The sequence below is a fragment of the Juglans regia genome, chromosome 16, assembly GCF_001411555.2.
Source record: "Juglans regia cultivar Chandler chromosome 16, Walnut 2.0, whole genome shotgun sequence".
In the NCBI taxonomy this organism is placed as follows: domain Eukaryota; kingdom Viridiplantae; phylum Streptophyta; class Magnoliopsida; order Fagales; family Juglandaceae; genus Juglans; species Juglans regia.
Window position 1 is genome coordinate 9,104,891 of NC_049916.1, and position 20,502 is coordinate 9,125,392.

Sequence of the window (20,502 nt, forward strand, 5' to 3'; positions counted from 1 at the left end):
TGCTCCTCTCTCTACTCGGTGATGATGTGCACCCCTACTCCCCCGCCAGCCCAACAAGACTAGCCATCTACGTAGACCTGCAAGGGCTTTCCTTGGAGTGCATCCAGGACTTCCTCCGGGAAGTTGGTGAACTCGACAACAAAATTTGCCAACACTTGTCCTTTGATTGCTGCTCAGGGTAGGTACTCCATGTCGAATTCGCTGAGCTCGATTGCCCATTTGACGAGTCATCCCGATGTGTCTTGTTTATGCAGCAGTTTCTTGAAAGAGAGGTTGGTGAGCACTTTCATTGAGTGGGCCTAGAAATATGACCTTAATCTTTGGCCATGACGATTAGGGCGAATACCAACATTTCTGTCCGGGGGTACCTTTCCTCTACTCCGTGGAAGGCTCAGCTCATGTAATAGATGGGTCGCTACCATTCTTCCGTTTCTCAGACAAGTATGAGTGATACGACATGCGGGGACACTGCTAGGTACACAGTTAGGCTCTCCCTAGGTCTTGTCTGGCTTAGCAGTGGGGGGTGGCTCAGGTACAATTTCAAATCAGTGAAAGCTATTTTACAGGTCTCATCCCAAACCTGGACCTTCCTCAGGATTTTGAAGAATGGTAAGCACTGGTCGATTGATCGAGCGATGAACTGGTTCAGGGCTGCTACCCATCTGGATAGCCTTTAGACTTCATGAAGGATGCGGGGGGAAGGCATTCCCATCATTGCTTCCAACTTCTTGGGATTCACCTCAATCCCTCTTTCGGAGACAATGAACCCCAAGAACCTACATGTCTCCACTCTAAACGCACACTTCAACAGGTTGAGCTTCATCCGATATTGCAGGAGGAAGGAAAATGCTTCCAGCAAATTTGCCAAATGCTGTCCGGGCTCCTTGCTTTTCACTAACAGATTGTCTATGTATACTTCCATATTTCGGCCGATCTGCTGCTTGAACATTTGGTTGACTAACAGTTGGCAGGTGGCCCCCACATTCTTCAAACCGAACGACAATGCTTTGTAGTCGTAGAGCCCTCAGTTTGTTAAGAACGCTATCTTTTCTTCGTCATTTAGGTTTATCCTGATCTGGTTGTACCCGGAATAAACGTCCATAAGGCTGAGGAGGGGATGCCCTACCATCGAATCCACAATCAGGTTGATGCGTGGTAAAGGGAAGCTATCCTTCGGGCAGGCTTTATTCAGGTCGGTGAAGTTGACACACATCCACCACTTCCCATTGGCCGTCTTCACCAAAACTACATTAGATAGCCATTCCGGGTAGTGGACCTCTCGGATGAATCATGCTCCTAGGAGGCGATCTACCTCCTCAGCTACCGTCCCGTACTTCTCAGCACTAAAGCTCTGTCATTTCTGCTTGACTTTTCGAGCCTTAGGTCAAACAGAGCCGGTGCTCGATGATGGAATTATCGATTTTGGGCATATCCTCATGGCTCCAGGTGAACACGTCTCGGTGTTCGATAAGGAGAGATATCAGAGCCGCTCTCATCTCAGGGTCTAGTTTGGTCCCGATCTGAACCTGTCTTTCCGATCTCTACTGATTGACTGTCACCAGCTCCAAAGGCTCGTTGGGTTCGGCCTGCCAAAGGACCTGTTCATCGTGGACTTCTTCATCCCATTTGCGGACTTCTTCTTCCATCCTTTCGACGAACGCAACATTTTTGACATGGTGCCTCAGCTCTTGGTGGTAGCACTCCAGGGCTAGGACCTACTCACCGTGAACTTCACCTACCCCTGATTCTGTGGGGAACTTTAGTTTGAGGTAGTAAGTCGACGTTACTGCCCTCAAGTTGTTCAAGGTGGGGCGTCCCAGTTTGGCATTGTACAAGGATGGGGCCTTGACGACTAAGAAGTCGGTCATGGTGGCCATGGTCCTGGGCTCCTTCCCTGCCAGGACTAAAATAGTGATGGCTCCCAATAGCGATGGCTCCCATGAAGCCGTTGAGTGGCAATAGTGATGGCTCCCACTAGTCGATCCAGATTGATGCCCATTCTGACAAATGGTTCTAGAATAGGATGTCGATCGAACTGTCATTGTTGATCAGGATCCTCCAGGTTTTAAAGTTTGCCAATTGCATCGTTACCACCAATGCATCATCGTGTGGATGGAGGGTGCCTTCTTCATCCCCTTCATCGAAGGTTATAGTGATGCCTTCAGTGCGTCGTAGGGGCCTACTTGTGTCCCTTTCAGCGACAAACACTTCCTTGCAACGTGCCCTTCTGGCAGGTGCCTTTCGGGTCGACGAAGTGACTCCACCTTCGGCATATCCTCGAGTGATTGTGCTAATCTCCTCGAGTGGTCTGTCCTCCACCGGGGGCTTCTCTACATTTCATCGATTGCTCCCTACCTTCTTGTGCTCAATCCCCACCGAAAACCCTAACGCCCACCTCTGTATCGCTCCATTTAGTTCTCTGACCGGCGTGCCTAGTTTCACTGCTCTTCCTCCTTTATTCTCTTTAGGGCATATCAATCTCGGGGGCTATGTTGGTTGTTCATGTGATACTCGCAGTACGGGAAGTTCTCCTCCTCTCGGGGTTGTTCTCTTTTGGGGTCGAGCGTCGGTTCCCTTCCACTGCCAGATTTGTGTAAGTGTGGCTCCCCCCTTAGGGCCGAGTTGGTGCTTCTTTCTTTCTCTTCGCATTTGGTGCTCCTCTCTTTTCTCCTCCACTACAGCGACCTCCTCGTTGTCTTGACGCTTTCAGGTCCACCTACTCTACCTTAGATCGTGGTGGGGCGGTCAGGGCCTCGAGGGTGTCTTCAGTGTTGATGAACCCATCCGCTCAGTCCATGAACGCTCTTAGCGTGGTTGGAGTCTTTTGTGCTATTTCAGACATAAATGGATTACGTGGCCAGATTCCTCCAAGGAGGGCCGCTAATGTGATCTTCTCGTCTTGATCATTCGTGGTCATATGCTCCCTATTGAATCACAAGAGATATGATTTCAAGTTTTCACCATCTCGCTGTTTGGCAGTAAGGAGGTAAGCTGCCGAGCATCTCCTCTTAAGGCTTGCCAGGAATTGTGTCATGAAGAGGTGGGCGAGCTCCTCGAAGATTTCTATCGTTCCTGATGATAGTGACCCAAACTAGGTCCGGGCGACTCCTTCAGCGTTAGCGGGAAGGCTCGGCAGGCAACCTCTCATGGGAAACCATGCAAGGTCATGTGGGCCTTGAATGTCTCCAGATGCTCCAGTGGGTATTTGGACCAGTCGTACGCTTCCATCTGGGGAACTTTGAACTTGAGGGGAAGCAGTACTGCCATGACTCCCCCGCTATATGGGAGGTCAGAAATGATGAGTAGCTAGTCTACAATGGATGGGGTGTCTATTTTCTTCTCCATTTATGCACATTTGTTCCTGAGCTCTTGGATTTTGAGTTGCATCTGGCGTCCCTCTACTTTTGTTGCAATGTCCATAGGTGCCCGTCGTGAATCCACATGTTTGTTGCCACTCGGTTCTCTTTCCCCCTCCAGCTCCTCATTGGCGAGCCAGAGGGCTACGTTCTCCTAGAGGAGCATCCCAGTTTCTTCCATTTGCTTTCTTATTGTCTCCTCCATGCTCCCGAGTCTTGCTTCTATCGTTTCCTCCTCACAGTCTCCCCTTTGTGTAGTTTGGGACCGCGTTGTTACCGGCATGCAAAGTACACGCTTTTATAGAGAAATAAATCCCATAGACGGCACCACTGTTAATGTCATGTTTCCCAGTCCAAGCAATACCACGGTAACCAAGCTCCACACCACCTACAACTAAGAGAATGAGAGGCTCCGGTGACTTCTGGGATCACTCCGATGCCAAAGTCAGTGAATAATTCTCTAGTGATAAGGAAAGCTCAGAGTATTAGAATGAATAGTGAGGGTTTCAAGAAATTACCTCCCGTGGAAGGGATGACTGCTATTTATACCTGATTCGGGCTCCACTGTCGAGGGCGATCATGGCGTGTCAAGTTGTAGCTGAGTCGGTCATGCTCCACTCACTTCCCGCCACAACAGAGTGTCAGTCTATGGCTTAGGAAGTTGAGGGAGATCATGGCTTGTTAGGTCGTGCTAGGTCAGACCTGCTGTCGCCTTTCTACTAGGGTTGGGTGTCAGGTCGTGGCCGAGCCGTCCTGCATGCTCAAGTGGCGTACCGTTGGGTGCCAGGCCTTCTGACATCTGCATTGAATGCGACATGCCTTGAGTCTGACGAGGCCACGATTGGGCACGTACAACCATCCACTTTTAGTAGGATGTCCTTCTTGGTGCCATACGGTAGGGCTCGGTAAGTTGCCAAGTCCCAAGTCATTCTCCTTGGCATATCCGAGCTTGGTATCGAAAGACCTTCCTAGGTTGGTTTGCGCTCGGTACTTGGTCCCCTGGCCCAAGTCTCAGCCCATGGCTAGGTTTCCTCCTTGGGCCCGGGGGCTCTATAGCTTGACCTCCTTGGGCCCTCCCTCACATGATCGATCCTAAACTTCTAGTTCTGTGTTTAGGATTGAAATAGAGCAAGATAAAGGTATTTTAGTTTGGCTCATATATATGCATTGTTATTCGTCATTTTAATTTTAAGCAAATTTGGCCATAAAACATGGATCTCCATCAAAATTTAATCCAAGAATATGAGGTATTGTGTATGAATTGGGGCAAAATATCGGGAGAAAACAGAGGACCAGACAAGCAAAGGAAAATAAGTTTGTGTATATTTCTCGTTAAAGAAAAATCAATGTATTGATTTGAAGTTTGAAAAAGTTGTATTAATTTTTGTGTTTATTTTGAAGTTTATAAAATTTATATTGATTTGTGTTTGAATAATAATTAGGTAATGATTAGATAGAAAAGTTAAAAATTTCAGTGTTTTATATTTGAGTGATGTTTCGTAAAAAAAATTATGAAAGATTTTGATCATTCTTCATCTCATCTCATTTACCAAATGCACCTTTGCCATAATACAGTGATACACTTTAATAGTAGCCATCCTGTAACTGAAACAATTTCCCATGAATACTTATTTGCGGTGATTTTTAAGTTTTTTCCGGCGATTTAATGTTATCACAAAAATCCATTTTTCTGGTATTGAATAAAAATCAAAGAGAAATAGAGACGTTTGTTATTAAAAGAGAGAAGTCTACCTAAAATTCTTCAAGTCTTCTACATATCACACTCAATCAACAATTAATAGTCTTGATCTAATTTGAGTCTACCATAATCTATAGTCATTTACGTAAGAAAAGAAGAGCAATGGTTTGAGCATATGGTATGGGTTTGAATATTCTTTTAGTACATGGTATACCACAATTGAATGCATTACATGTTGATTTTCAAATTTCCTCTCCTAAATGTGCATGGTGTGGGGTACGTATGAAGACCAATGGTAAGAGCCTATATTAATTTGTTGGCTTTCAAAGTCTTTTTCTTCACCGTGAGTGGCAATTTTCTACCATAGATGCTATACAGAAATTTCCAAGTAATGTCATGATCCTCTTCTTTTGTAATGATTTTCACAGTACTCAAAGGAGGAACAACGGCCATTAATTTGATGGGCAAATTGTACTTCATTATTATTGTTAATTTGTACTTTTTTTTTTTTTTTGTAGAAAGTCTACAAAGTACATCACCATTTCATATTTATCCTACAAGGTAGTATTTCTGATCAACTTATATTTATTTATTTTTTAAAATAATAGAAAGTTTCAAACTTAGAAAAAAATATATGATGAAATTAGGATAAAAGAAGGTGTGGTCGCAAACATCATTATAATTAATTAATTATTGCAAGTTTTATTCCCTTTCCACAATTAATTGTCACCTTAGATATATACATATATATATATTTATATATATATATATATATTTTTTTTCCACATTGAAGTGTAACATAATAAAGTCATTCACGCATGAGGAGAAAATGATCGAGGGACGTTTTGAACGTATGGTATGGGATTCATGAATCTTTTCAATTCGAGGTGATCATCATAAATTTATGATCTTGTCTTTTTTGGTTTTCTTTTGAATCAGAAAAACTAAATTTCCAACTCGATCGATCTTATCCTCATACATTCTATGCAAATTTGGCTCATATATATATATATATATATATATATATATATAATATGCATGACTGTTATTCGTCATTTTAATTGTAAATAAGCAAATAATTAATTGGTTCTGGTAATATTAGGTGAAACAAAAAGATGTGTCTAGTATATATCCAATTTTGCAAGTTCCATCATTAATGGTACTGCAGAAATGTCTGCCCCCACGCATGGCCTAGCTTATACATGCAAATAAAATTATATGTGATCATATATGGAAACGTATTTAATTGAGCGTATAATATATCTTGATAATTACGCTTTATTAGTTGTGTATATGTGATCATATGGCTCCGTCTAACTTTGATGATTCTTCTACATGGTAACAGGATGAGAGGACATGATTTTAAGGTGACATGCAAGGCAATTGATATTGTTGGAGATCTCTTTATATGCATTTAGGCTAATTTGGTACCACTATTTATGGTGAGTTTTTTGCATTATATCAATCTCTCAGTTTTCTTTGTTGTCTTGGCATAACATTCCACGAAAGTTTGAGAGCCTTTAGCCAAACTTGCTAAGAAGAATTAGAAGCACCAATATTCCAATTAGCTTTAAATTACCCAATAATTACTCTCTCTCTCTCTCTCTCTCTAATTAAACATGAATAAAAATCAAAGAGAAAGAGCTAGAGTTTAGGAGAGAGAAGTCTGGCAAAAAGTTGATATGCAAGGTAGAGCCCACCGATTATAAATTCACATACCTAACTAATTAAATCTTCAAGTCTTCTATATATCATGCTCAATCAAGAATAGTCGTGATATATATTTAAGTCTACCATAATAGAGTCATCCACGTAAGAAAAGCTAGAGTTTAAGCAATGGTTTGAACGCATGGTATGGGTTTGAATATGAACTTTTTAATGTACGGTGTAGCAAAACTGAATGCATTCTTGATAAAGAGAACCATATTCTTAATTAGCTTGATGCAGAAATATTTCAATTAACATATATTTTCCGCTATCAGGAAATATCTTTAAGGTGCACACGAAGCAGGGCCTAGGCCAACAAGTTCCGTCGAACAATATAAGTCAGAAATTGAATTGGTAAAAGAAAGAAAGGGGAAGACACGAGGTAGCCAATTTGCTAATTTACACATTGATTTTCAAACTGTCTCTGAATGTATTATTATGTACATGATGTGGCCCTGTTGGGGTACGAAGGCTATATATGGTTCTCACCTCTCTCTGATCTCCAAAATATCCCTCCTTATTAGAACTTCTCCATTCATCAGGCGATCCCTGCTAGCTTTGCACTTTCTTTTTATTATATAATTTAATTTAAACTGTTCTTTTATAAATTCTATCTCCCCAACTAATGCGTCAAAGCCAACTTTTTGAGTCGTATGCCATTAATTTGTTGGATTTCAAAGTGATCTTTTTCCTCACCGTGAGTGGCACGTTTCTACCACATAGATGCTATCAAGAAATTTCCAAGTAGTTTCCTCTTCTTTTCTAATGATTTTCACAATCAAAGGAGGAAGGACGACCATTTCATAGGCAAATTGTGTTTCATTATTATTCCATCTTTTGACAATTTGGCCGACCCCATTAGCAGCATGTGGGCCCAGGATAAATTCTATCTCCCCAACTAATGTGTCAAAGCCAACTTTTTGAGTCGTATGCCATTAATTTGTTGGATTTCAAAGTGATCTTTTTCCTCACCGTGAGTGGCACGTTTCTACCACATAGATGCTATCAAGAAATTTCCTAGTAGTTTCCTCTTCTTTCCTAATGATTTTCACAATCAAAGGAGGAAGGACGACCATTCCATAGGCAAATTGTGTTTCATTATTATTGCATCTTTTGACAATTTGGCCGACCCCTTTAGCAGCATGTGGGCCCGAGATAACTAGTTAGTGAAGCAATTTTCCTATATTTTCCACAATAATTGTAAGGACCATGGTACTCATGATCATTCACGTAGATCTCGGGTGAAGGAGGATTCTTCATCTTTTTCTTCTTTCATTAATTGGGTCTATAAATTAGTTAACCCCTCGATCACTCTTTCCTCTGTCTAAACATAGTGCAAGACATTTTAAAAAGCTATGGACACCTATTCGTATCATGAGTTCATATTCAAGCGCTTGCTTTTCACTCTGATCACATGGCTTCTTCTCTTACTTGCTCGCTCTTTGTCTTATAATCTGCAATATCCACTTTGCCATCAAGATGAGAGGGTAGCTTTGATGCAGTTCAAGGATAGTTTTCTCATAAACAACACTACTTGCAAATATAAGAATATGGAGAATCGCGAGGTTGCATCTTGGAGAATAGAAGGAAATAATACCAATTGTTGTGCATGGGATGGGGTTGAATGCAACCAAGTCACGGGTCATGTCATTGCCCTCAACCTTTGGAGCAGTTGTTTTTATGGTTCTCTCACCTCAAACAGTAGTCTCTTTCGCCTTCTTCACCTTCAGGAGCTTACACTTGTTTTTAATGACTTCAATCACTCGCAAATCCCATCTGAGATTGGTAATCTTTCAAGCTTAACACATCTTGACCTCTCCTATTCCTGGTTTTCAGGACCAATCCCCTCAGAAATTCAATACCTATCCAAGTTGTCTTCACTTTGGATTCAGTCTCTTGATTCTTATAATTTATATACCAGAAGTCTAACAAGTTTAGTTCAAAATTTAACCAACCTTGAATTGCTTGATTTTTCTGGTGTCAACATATCTTCCACTGTACCTGAAAGCTTGACAAATTTATCTTCTTTAAAATATCTAGATCTAAGTACCTGCAAACTGTATGGGCGATTTCCAACCAGAATTTTTCAGCTACCACACCTACAGGAGCTAGCTGTAGCAAGCAATGAAGATCTCACTGGCTATTTGCCCGAATTTCACACAAGCTCTCCTCTTGTGTATTTAGCACTTGGAGACACAAATTTCTCTGGTAATCTGCCTGCTACAATTGGAAACCTTAATTCCTTAACTGCCTTTGCCATTGGTAATTGTAATTTTTCAGGAACCATCCCAAATTCGTTCAGTAACCTTACCCAACTCATTATGCTAAACCTTTCACAAAACTCATTCAGCGAGTTGTCTTGGCTCCCTAGAGCTAGTTCAAGCGACATTCTTCCACAGATTCAAAATTTAGGATTGGCAAATCTCGGCTTAACAAAGTTCCCAGATATATTACGAAACCATAGTAAATTGTTCAACCTAGATCTAGCAGGCAACAATCTTCAAGGCTTGATACCCAAATGGATGTACAATGTAAGTAAAGAATCTCTGCAGCGTTTTCACCTTTCTAACAACTATCTCATTGGCTTTGAAAATTCTCCTGCAATTATCCCATGGCCGAAACTAGACTATTTAAGCCTTGAGAATAACATGATGCATGGATCACTCCCAATTCCACCACCATCCCTAAGGTTTTATTTTGTCAGTAATAATTCATTCACCGGAAGGATTTCACCATTTATTTGCAATATGAGTTCACCTCGAGTGCTTGATTTGTCCTATAACTATTTGAGTGGCACGATTCATCCATGTCTAGGCAACTTGAGTCAATCTTTGTCAGTGCTACAACTACGAAGAAACAACTTTGGCAGCAACATCCCAAAAACATGGGCAAAAGAATGCAGCTTGAAGATGATTGACTTAAGTCAAAACCAATTACAAGGTCATTTGCCAAGATCTTTAGCCAACTGTATGGAGCTTGAGTATCTACATGTTGGGCGCAATCAAATCAATGATACCTATCCCTTTTGGTTAGGAACTCTTCAACAATTGAAGATTCTTGTTCTCCATTCTAATGGCTTCTACGGTTCAATGAGGAGTTCGGAAACAAATTACACATTCCCCGACTTGCATATTATTGACCTCTCTCACAACCATTTCTCTGGACATTTGTCTGCAAGATACTTCGCACAATGGGATGCCATGAAATCCATTGGTGTAAATAATTTAAATTACATGGGTTCTGAGGTGAGCTATTCAATTATAATAACAATAAAAGGTGTGGAGTTGGAATTTGAGAAGATCCAAGATGGCCTTACAGTCATAGATTTCTCTTGCAACAGATTTGAAGGAGATATTCCAGAAAAACTGGGGAATCTGAAAGGACTTCATGCCCTCAACCTTTCCAATAATGCTTTCACTGGTCATATCCCATCATCATTTGGGAACTTGAAACAGCTAGAATCATTAGACCTTTCTCAAAACAAATTGTTTGGAAAGATACCTCCTGAATTAGTCCAGCTCAATTTCCTTTCAATCTTTAATGTGTCACATAATTGCCTCACTGGACCTATACCACACGGGCAACAGTTTGAAACATTTTTAAACAATTCATTCAAAGATAATCCAGGATTGTGTGGATGGCCATTGTCCAAAATCTGTGGAGATTCCAACAGTTCAACACCTCCACCTTCAACCTTTGAAGAGAATCAGGGTCCAATTTTCTTTGAATTTGGTTGGAAAGTAGTTGTGATGGGATATGGATGTGGATTCATATTTGGAGTTGCTATCGGGCACATTGTGACAACAAGAAAGCAAGATTGGCTCATCAAGATTTTTGGCCAGAAACAACGCCAAACTCAAATAAGGGTGAATCATAGGTAGTAGTAAATGAAGCTTAGTCAGATCTGTTGTTGTCTTCCTTAATTACTAGATCTTAAAGTCTCTCTCTATGTCTCTATGTAAGATTGTTCTAGTAATTAAGAACACCTAGCTTTCTTATATACCAATTATGTTGTGTGCTTACCTGTTTAAATCAGAAGTTCTTGCATCTTAATTCTTTTCCATTTTCACTTGGTATATGAAAATGTGAATTTCAAGAGTTTGGCTAACATTAGGTGACTAAGATGATAGACACCATCTTGAGTTTAAATTACGTGAGTTGTTGAATTTAAAAGATTTTGAGTTTGTTTGGAATTTGTAATTGAGTGTTTAAGATAAGTCAAAACATGTAATTCTGAGTCTTAAGGTTCTTATCTTATCCATTGAAGAGTTTGAATTTGAACTAGTACAAGGTTGTAGAGATAGTTTCCTACTGTCAACAAACTGTTAGCAAAACCGTTGCGACAGATTCATTTCGTCAGCTGAATTACACTAGGATTTGGAAACTGATTGCAAATATATATTTAAATTGTCCTACTAATTAGAATAGTGGAGATTCAATTCTGGAGATTTTGAGAGTACTTCCCAATGCTTATTTTGTGAGAAAATTCCCTTGAGAATTTTTCATATTATTTATCTCAAAGAGCAGGATCGTGATTCGAGGTTCAGATAGTTATCGTTTCAGCCACTAGAGTTCCAGTAGATAAGTCAATATTTGAAGATCATCAGAAGTTCTGACTGTTACTATGGTAGAGTCAAACAGATCGTTAGAGGTTTTGAAGATTCTTGTTCTCCATTCTAATGGCTTCCAGTGTGCAATAAGGAGTCTAGAAACAAATTTCAGATTCCCCAATTTGCGTATCATTCACCTCTCTCACAACCATTTGTGTAGGAATATGCTTGCGAGATACTTCGCATGATGGGATGAATCCGTTGGTGCAAAGAATTTAAAATATTTGGATGATTACTCGGTTGACTATTCAATTATAATAACGATAAAAGGTGTGGAGTTGGAGTATAAGAAGATCAAAGATGGCCTCACAGGCATAGATTTCTCATGCAACAAATTTGAAGGAGATATTCTAGAAAAACTGGGGAATCTAGAAGGACTTCATGTGCTGAACCTTTCCAATAATGTTTTCACTAGTCATATCCCATCATCCTTTGCGAACTTGACACAGCTAGAATCATTAGACCTTTCTCGAAACAAGTGGTTCAAAGAGATACCTCTTGAATTAGTCCAGCTCAATTTCCTTTCAAAATTTAATGACACATAATTATTATCAAACAAAAATAATTTAATGTCACATAATTGCCTCACTGGACCTATACCACAGTGGCAACAGTTTGGAACATTTCCAAATACTTCATTCGAAGATAATCGAGGACTATGTGGAAGGCCATTGTCCAAAATCTGTGGAGATTCTGACATTTCAACACCTCCACCTTCAACCTTTGAAGAGAATCAGGGTCCAAAATTGTTCTTTGAATTTGGTTGGATAGTAGTTGTGATGGGATATGGATATGGATTTGTATTTTGAGTTGTTATTGGACACATTGTGACAACTAGAAAGCAAGATTGGCTCATCAAGATTTTTGGCAAGAAGCTATGCCAAACTCGAATAAATCAGGTGAATCGTAGGAAGCAGTAAATGAAACTTAGTCATGTAAAATGTTTTCAAAAATAGACAAATGTATCATTTGTGCTTCTAGCATTATTGTAACTTATTGAATGGAATTGGCAGTCGATCTACACAAAGCTCAACTACTGAAGGGAATAGGTTACTACATTTTTGCATATTTGATTTATCCAAAAGTTCATGTTCTCCAAGTAGAAGTTTTTCTATTATCAAATAATCTGGAAGGATAAGTTAAGGATATTAAATCCTCAATTACATGAAAGGAAATTACAAAGTGCTTTTTAGTTTTTGCATTGGCAATGTATTGCTATCTATTGGAATATTCATTAGTAAAGATTCCGCAAGGGTAGTATTGCTCATTTTAGACTAGCAATAGGGTCTAATTTTTAAGAGCCATCCACTCCCCCACCCCATTATTTATAAGTTTTTGAAAAATCAACAAGTTGCTACTCTCGGTGGTTAGAATTACTTTGTTACATTATATAAAGTTTTGGTGCTTCTCTACACTCAAACAAAGTTTATAAGGTTTTTTCCTCACTAGGAGAAATGAGAGAATCAAGACACTCAACTAAATTTTGGAGGTCAAAGATTTTAGTAATGCTACATATAGTTATGGAATGTGCAAATGTAGTGCAATCGTTTTGAAAAAGAGTGAGATGCACTATTAAAATTATTTTTTATTTCCATGTGGATCCCGTATTTATTCATTTTTTTCAAAGAGATTGCCTAGCGCATTCAACTACTGCATTTCTCCAAAATTTTAACTTTGGTATCCTTTTAAAGGGTTTAGGTCTTTACAATGGCCTAAGATATGTTAACGTTATTAGATATGATTTTTTTCATTTGTTAAATTTAACTATGCACGCAGGTCTCAGACAGGATTAGAATAAAATGTGTGAATGTAGTTAGCAATGTTCAAAGTTCTTAATTGGTGAAATTTTTCAAAATCATGATGGTGAATACAATCATTATTTCAGTTAGCAAGTAGCTAGATGTGGATCATGCTTTGATCGAGCAACTAACACAGTTGATTAAGCAGCAAATAACCATTGATTAAATTCTATTGTCGTCGGGTGTCCCCTATATGCAGCTGATCCGACAAAGGCAAACAAAGTCTTCCCTTAGTTATCTGAAAATCGTTTTAATGCGTCTTAGGGGGATAAGAAAGCACAAAGAAGCAAAGGCAACATTGTACACGCCTTGTGGATCCACTTTGGCATCAACGTGAAGCTTGATCTAGATAGATGAGGATACTCATGCCTATGATTTCCTATTCATGCAATTTTGATTATATTTCTAATGGGAATGTTGATCTGGAGGAGATAAAAAAGGGTGGCCATTAAGTTCATTAATTAGATCCAAACGCATCCACCACATATATAATCTACTCATCCAAATTTACGGAGGGTTTGTTCTTAAGATCTCTATAATGCAAACTTCAAGTGTAATTTTTGTATTGCATAACTACAAAAACAGCAGTGCCAATCTCTATACTCGTGGTCATAAGATTAACAGAGACATCTCAGGAGTTAGAATGAAGGATAACATACCTTCACCAAATAGATCAAACGACGGTATCAGGAGACTGCCAGAATCCAAGTCATTCTTCCATATTTGAGTGAGGACAGCCCATTTATTCTGAGATTGACTATTTCCCCTGTCTCTCCTGCCTATCTTGTCCAAAATTCACTCTTTAGACATTTGTGTAGAGGACGAAGATGGGCCCACATTTGAATCACCCAATGGAGTTGGAGCCACAACTTTCCCTTCCATGTATGTAGATGTAAAAGTTTGACTAGGACTAGGTGACTAAGTTGGTAAGTTTAAATAGGATTAGGTAACTAAAATGATAGAGTTTATTCTATCATTAAGTTGGTAATTTTGGATGAATGTAAATTATTTATTAAATTTGTCTATAACAATATAAAGTTTATCTAGGAGGTATTAGAAGTTGTTTAAATAATTCATTTATGTGAAAAACGAGTCCATAAAGATTTGCACTTATCCAGAACAAAAGCTGATCTGAAATCAGTTACTGCAGTGAAGAGTTATCGCGTAAATTATTTATTTAAGAGATCCTACTGATTAGGATCTGTAGAAATTCAGATCTAGATATTTTCTAAAGTACTTTCCAGTGCATAGTTTGGTGAGAAAATTCATTAGAGAATTTTTATATTGTTTCTCTCAAATAATGTGATCGTGCTTCATGTTGGAGAATTGATTGGTCGAGTTTTAGCCACTGGAGTTCCAGAAGAAAAGCCAATGCTTGAAGATCATCAAAGGTTCTGGCTGCTGCTGAGGTAGAAAACAAATACGTCATTTGTCTGATCAAGTAAGAGTATCAATTGGCAAAGGTTTTGTAATTGAGATTTACTTGTAATTGATTTTCAAATAATAAAATTGGTTTTTCTGGGTTTGGCTGCCCTGTTGGGTTTTATCTTTAAAGAGTTCTTTAAAGGATTTCCCTTTGATACCAATCTTGGTGTTATGCAATTTATTTATTTTATGTTATTGCTTAATTATTAAATAATTGCATGATTAACGACTAACCAATTTGTTGAGTGAATTAGTAGATATTTCCACAGCGTTACGACACAGGGGTACTTGGATAATTTTAATTGGCATCAGAGCGTGGTTCACTCATTTGAGTGTGATTCGTGCCACTGTAGATCATGTCATCATCATTATATGTCCCGCCACACTTTGATGAGGAAAACTACGTTTATTGGAAAGTTCGTATGAGGGTTTTTCTAAAGTCTTTAGATGAACATGTGTGTGACATTAAGTGATAGGATCACTTGCATATTCTTGCATTCCTTGCATTTCATTAGTCTAGGACATGCATTTTTGTTTTGTTTTGCTTTATTTTTCTATTTTTCAACTTAAAATACATTATTTTTTTCTGGTTTGTTTCTAGTTTTTTTTTGGGATAATATGTCAAAGTTTTGAGCATGTGTTCTCACATAATAAATTCTTGAACTTATACATATCTCTACTTTTTGCAGTTCACTTTGTACATACTAACCCTATGGGTCATCTTGACAAAGTTCATTTACAAGTATTGTGAGGAACTTATATGTATGCTCATTATAATTAAGTTTCATATTTATTATTGAGATGCTCACCATAGAGGGAGTCCATGCCTTGAATTAACTAATACTAGTTGAACCTAGTACAATAATAAAGTGATCTTCCATTGCCAAACACAAATGGCTGATCTATATAGAAAAAGTCGGTGTTGAATCATTGTGAAAAAAGACAAACACCCTACACGGATCTACCCATTAAGTCCTTATAGAAAGAATCATTGCTCAAATCATTGTGGAAAAAGATGAGTAACAAAAATGGACATAAAAAAATGGGGTTGTGCAAACTAGTGTTTAGAGGAGATACTCATGTATCTAGGCCCTAGCATAAAGTTTGACTTTTGAGCTGAGTGACAATATTTTAGGAGCATCTATAAGAAGAAAATACTCATGAATAATATTATCAAAAATATATTGAAGAGAAAAAGAAATAAAGAGTTATTTTTCTATATAAGTTTACTCACTCATACACTCACATGAACTTTGACATTGATGATCTTATGAGCTGTGAACATCCATGGTGATTGTTGCAAATAAGAGGGTGTACTCTATTGAATTTTTTTTGTGTGAGAGACACTATGTTTGAACTAAGAAGTATCTAGGCATATTACTTGCCACATTTTTTTTTAAAAAAATAAAAATAAAAAAAATAAAGAACTTTGAAGGATCTTTTCAAACATAAATTACAAATCGACTAGCAATAATTTTTTTTTTTTTATTTGGAGAAGGGGGTTTTGAACTCCAGACCTCCATTTTGGAGGGCTGGGGGTTATGCCAACCAGGTTACGAGTCTTTGGCATGTTAGTTGCCCCTTGCTTATATATATAAAAAATCATAATTTTGTTAAATTTTTATTATTTTTATTTATTATTTATTTTGGTTTATAGAAAATAAATATGAAAATATAATATATATTTTGGTTTGGGTCAGTTTTGAGTAGGTGTTGCATTTGTTTCATAAGTTTGGAAGAAGTAGAATGGGCATCTGTTTTGCTTCTAAGTCCCAGGGGGACTCTATCGGTTTAACTCTATTGAGTAACCCATGCACGACAATAGTAACTTAAGTGACTTAAGTGTTTTAGTCCCACACGAGTACATGCCCAGAACTTACATCTCATATTATTTCCCCGTCACACCCACAGCACTCTCATCTCTCATCCCTTATCTCGAGTCCTATACACACGGTGCATCCCCTTATCGATTTGGTGCTTCTCGTGATTAAGACCTAGAACTAATACTTCTAATTTACGTCCCTTCATCACGGTAAGATTTCTATCTCAATCAAATCAGTCTCCTTCTCAAAGTCTAGGGTTCGGCACATATTTATGGAGACTGGGTTGTTGATTTTAGTTATATGAAGTTGGATCTTAGATTTTGCTTGGGCTGAGTAGACATTTACACATATGATTACATAGATTTATATTATGCATGTATTAAGGATGCTTTTTGGTGGGTTATGGGATTATTCATGTCGATTTTAAACTAGTGCCCACCAAGTGTTTGTTTTTATGTCTAAACCAAACTATTTCATTCATTTCGTCATGATTTTACTTGTATTCATGCTCATACATCAGGTGCAGTTAATCTATAAAAAGTTGAGACACATGGGAATTGTTCATCATGTATTTCTTAGTATCTTCATCTCAACTCAAATAAGTAATACTTATTATCTTATCAGTCTTGTCAGATTAGTGACAAAAATCGAGAGTATCGGAGGAGCAGATTGATTTAGTTTGGGTATTGTGAAATTTATGGGGAGTTTGAGCAATTATGTGGTTGAGGAGGAGTTGAATGATTTTTCTGGTATGTTTAATATTGAAGGGGAGAACTAATTATAATATTGGGAGGAGAACTAAGTTATGGTTTGCAAAAATTACTTTAGAAACTTTTACCTGATAGTTGATTTCATTTAAGTTCATTTTTGTTGGACATAATTTTGATGTTGGACTAGAACATGGTTAGACATTGATTTGGATTTTGAATCTTGTGAATCTTGATAGTACTAATCTTAGTCACTGTTCTATGTCAGTATTTTTTATTCTTAATTATTTGCATGGAATTTCTACTCGATTTCTTAGTCTGCTGTTTGTGCTTTTGATAGGATTATATTACATTCACCGAGTTGATTTTGTCACCAATCCGCCAAAGGATGAGATTGTAGATGCAAGACATTTATGAAGTTGGCTTTGTCACAAATCCACCAAAGGGGGAGATTGTAGATGTCAAAGTTTGGCTAGGACTAGGCGACTAAGTTGATAAGTTTGGATAGGATTAGATGACTAAAATGATAGAGTTTATTCTATCATTAAATTGGTAATTTTGGATGAATGTAAATTATTTATTGAATTTATCTATAACAATATTAAGTTTATCTAGGAGGTATTAGAAGTTATTTAGATAATTCATTTATGTGAAAAATGAGTCCATAAAGATCTGCACTTATCTCAAACAGAAGTTGAACTGAAATCAATTACTGTAGTGAAGAGTTATAGCGAAGTGTCAGCATTCCGTCAGGAGATAACTTCGCGACTGTCAGTAGAGTCCTACTGAAACTAAAACTGCTTTCAGATTGTTTATTTAAGAGATCCTACTGGTTAGGATCTCTAGAGATTTAGATTTAGATATTTTCTAGAGCACTTTCTAGTACATATTTTTGTGAGAAAATTCCTTGAGAAATTTTCATATTGTTTCTCTCAAATAATGTGATCGTACTCCATGTTGGAGAATTGATTGGTCGAGTTTCAACTATTGGAGTTCCAGGTGAAGAGCCAATGTTTGAAGATCGTCAGAGGTTCTGCTTGCTACTGCAGTAGAAGACAAATTGGTCATTTGTTTGGTCAAGAGTGTCAATTGACAAAGGTTTTGTAATTGAGCTTTACTTGTAATTGATTTTCAAATAATAAAACTGACTTTTCTGAGTTTGGCTACCCCATAGGATTTACCTTTAAAGAGTTCTTTAAAGGGTTTCCCTTTGATACCAATCTTGGTGTTATGCAATTTATTTACTTTATGTTATTGCCTAATTATTAAATAATTGTATGATTAACGACTAAACAATTTGTTGTGTAAATTGATAGATATTTTCGATGCATTACTATACATGAATACTTGGGTAATTTCAATGTATGGTGGCGATGAATTGGTGGGCATCCCAAGAATTGGGCCATTAGTTGGTATTTGTTGAGCGGCTACTCTTCAAATTGCTTCATGCTTCTCTTGCATTTGTCTTGGTGATTTGAGAAAGGTTAAAAAGCATTTAGAATGCAACAATTTAGATATAGCATATTCGGGGTCCCTCCAGAACAAAAATAAAATTTTAGGTGCAGAACAGCTTTTCACACGATCTTACTCTAATTGCAATTCAATGAATTAAACACTCGTAAGTAGCAACAAATTTCAATGAGATATTTTTAAAGGAAAAAGGAACAGTTTTTTTACTTGGGGCAGTGGTAATTAACAAATCTTGCGTCCTTCATACTGCACATGCTGGTGGGGATGGCAGAGGTGGGGAACATCTTAAGGCAATCATATATACATTGACCCACTGCATGCTGGTAAAATCATTCTCTTTTACAAACATGCATATGAGCAGCAGGGCTACATAAACATGCTAGGCTTCATGCCTCTTCATCTCATTCTTTTGTTTCTCAAGAAGCATCTTGGGTTCAAGAAGTTAAATAGACCACCTATGTCAGATGCTGGGGGGGGGGGCGGCAACCCAGCAGCCCAATACGAGCCTTGTTTAGAGATGGCTTCATCAGTAGTTTTGGTGTGAGGAGAGTCTCCAGGCTGGTAGCAACACTATCTTATGGGATATCCATGGTGGCCATAGCGATAACAGTACTTTATGCACCTATAGTACTTTGCATCTTCTACTTGGCCTGTTTCTTGATCTGCCGCCTCACTACAACGCATTCGGTCTTTTGCTGCATTTTCGTTTTCCTGCAGCCAAATTTCGTCGCAAATTCTGAACAAATTGCCATCATGTGTTTATTTGTCGTCGATTTCATAGACGGCAATGGGTTTTGGTATTTGCGCCGATTCGTTTTCGACGAAAATAGCCAATTATAAAATGGGTTAAGCTATTGTGGCGAATATAGTGTCATCGTTAAAAGGCATTTGCAGTGCTGTTATTTACGGCAAACTAAGTTGCCGCAAGAGGAATTATGTATTGCGACGACAATGTGTTTTGTAAAGTTTAGATTATTTGTTGCGGCAATAATTTTTTGCCACAACAAATTCTTATATAACACATAAGCTAATAATTGACAAAACAGTATACAATACATCTATTTTTCCCCAATTTTTTTCCTCATCTATGCCTTTGGTAGCTACCGCCCCTTCTCCCGTCAGCCGCCGCTCCTGCTCCAATATCCGCCACTCCTACTCCCTTCAACCGTTGCTCCTGCTCCCATCAGCCGCCGCTCCTACTCCCGTCAGGCTGTGCGAAAACCACCGTGTCCTCACCAGTAATAAACCCTCTGACCCTTTGTCTCCTGATTTGTGATCTTGTCATTGATGTTCTCTCTCTCTCTCTCTCTCTCTCTCTATCTACAACTCTCAGTAAGACCCAGCTTAATGCAGAATTTTCCTCCTGAATTGGTGATTAAGATTACAAAAGAAATAGCATGGAGGACGTTCAAATTTTGTTAGAAGTTGAAAAATCATTTAAATGATTTTTAAAAAAATGTCTCTAATCAAACTAGCTAGCTAAAAGCATACAAACCCTTTTGTAGTGTTGTCCAATATTTACCCACATGATCCTACAGGTGTAGGCCAATTTCTTTGAATGCAAAAATTTTAGCATTGTTTGACCCAATATTTGAGAAAATTTAGACAATTTATACTAATTTTTGTTGCGGCATATTGATTGTATTGTAGTAGAAACTATTCAAGCAATGACATTATATCATAACTTTATTTCTATCCCTAGATGAATTGTCATTAAACGCATGTTCTGTACTTGAGTTACGTAAATTGTCATTAACATGTGACTTATAAAGATTGAAGGACTTCTCTATTGTCTAATTTTGCATGATTGATCTGTCCATTTTTGTTATCGTCTTAACGTTAACATGAGAATGTGACGGGTCAGAGAATTTCTCTCAAGTTCTATGCTTCTTATATGTTTTTGGCA

General features: G+C 38.1%; 1 protein-coding gene across 1 annotated transcript; it reads left to right on the forward strand.

The window, feature by feature from the left end:
* The first annotated feature begins 8,117 nt into the window (after nt 1-8,117).
* Nucleotides 8,118-10,643, forward strand: LOC109007788 (receptor-like protein 53). Its single transcript, XM_018987633.2, has one exon. The coding sequence runs from the start codon at nt 8,118-8,120 to the stop codon at nt 10,641-10,643; it is 2,526 nt and encodes an 841-aa protein (XP_018843178.2).
* The last annotated feature ends 9,859 nt before the right edge of the window (nt 10,644-20,502 follow it).

Bases quoted from the DNA above. Each gene is read 5' to 3' on its own strand.
- LOC109007788 (XM_018987633.2), top strand. From the start codon at position 8,118: ATGGACACCTATTCGTATCATGAGTTCATATTCAAGCGCTTGCTTTTC.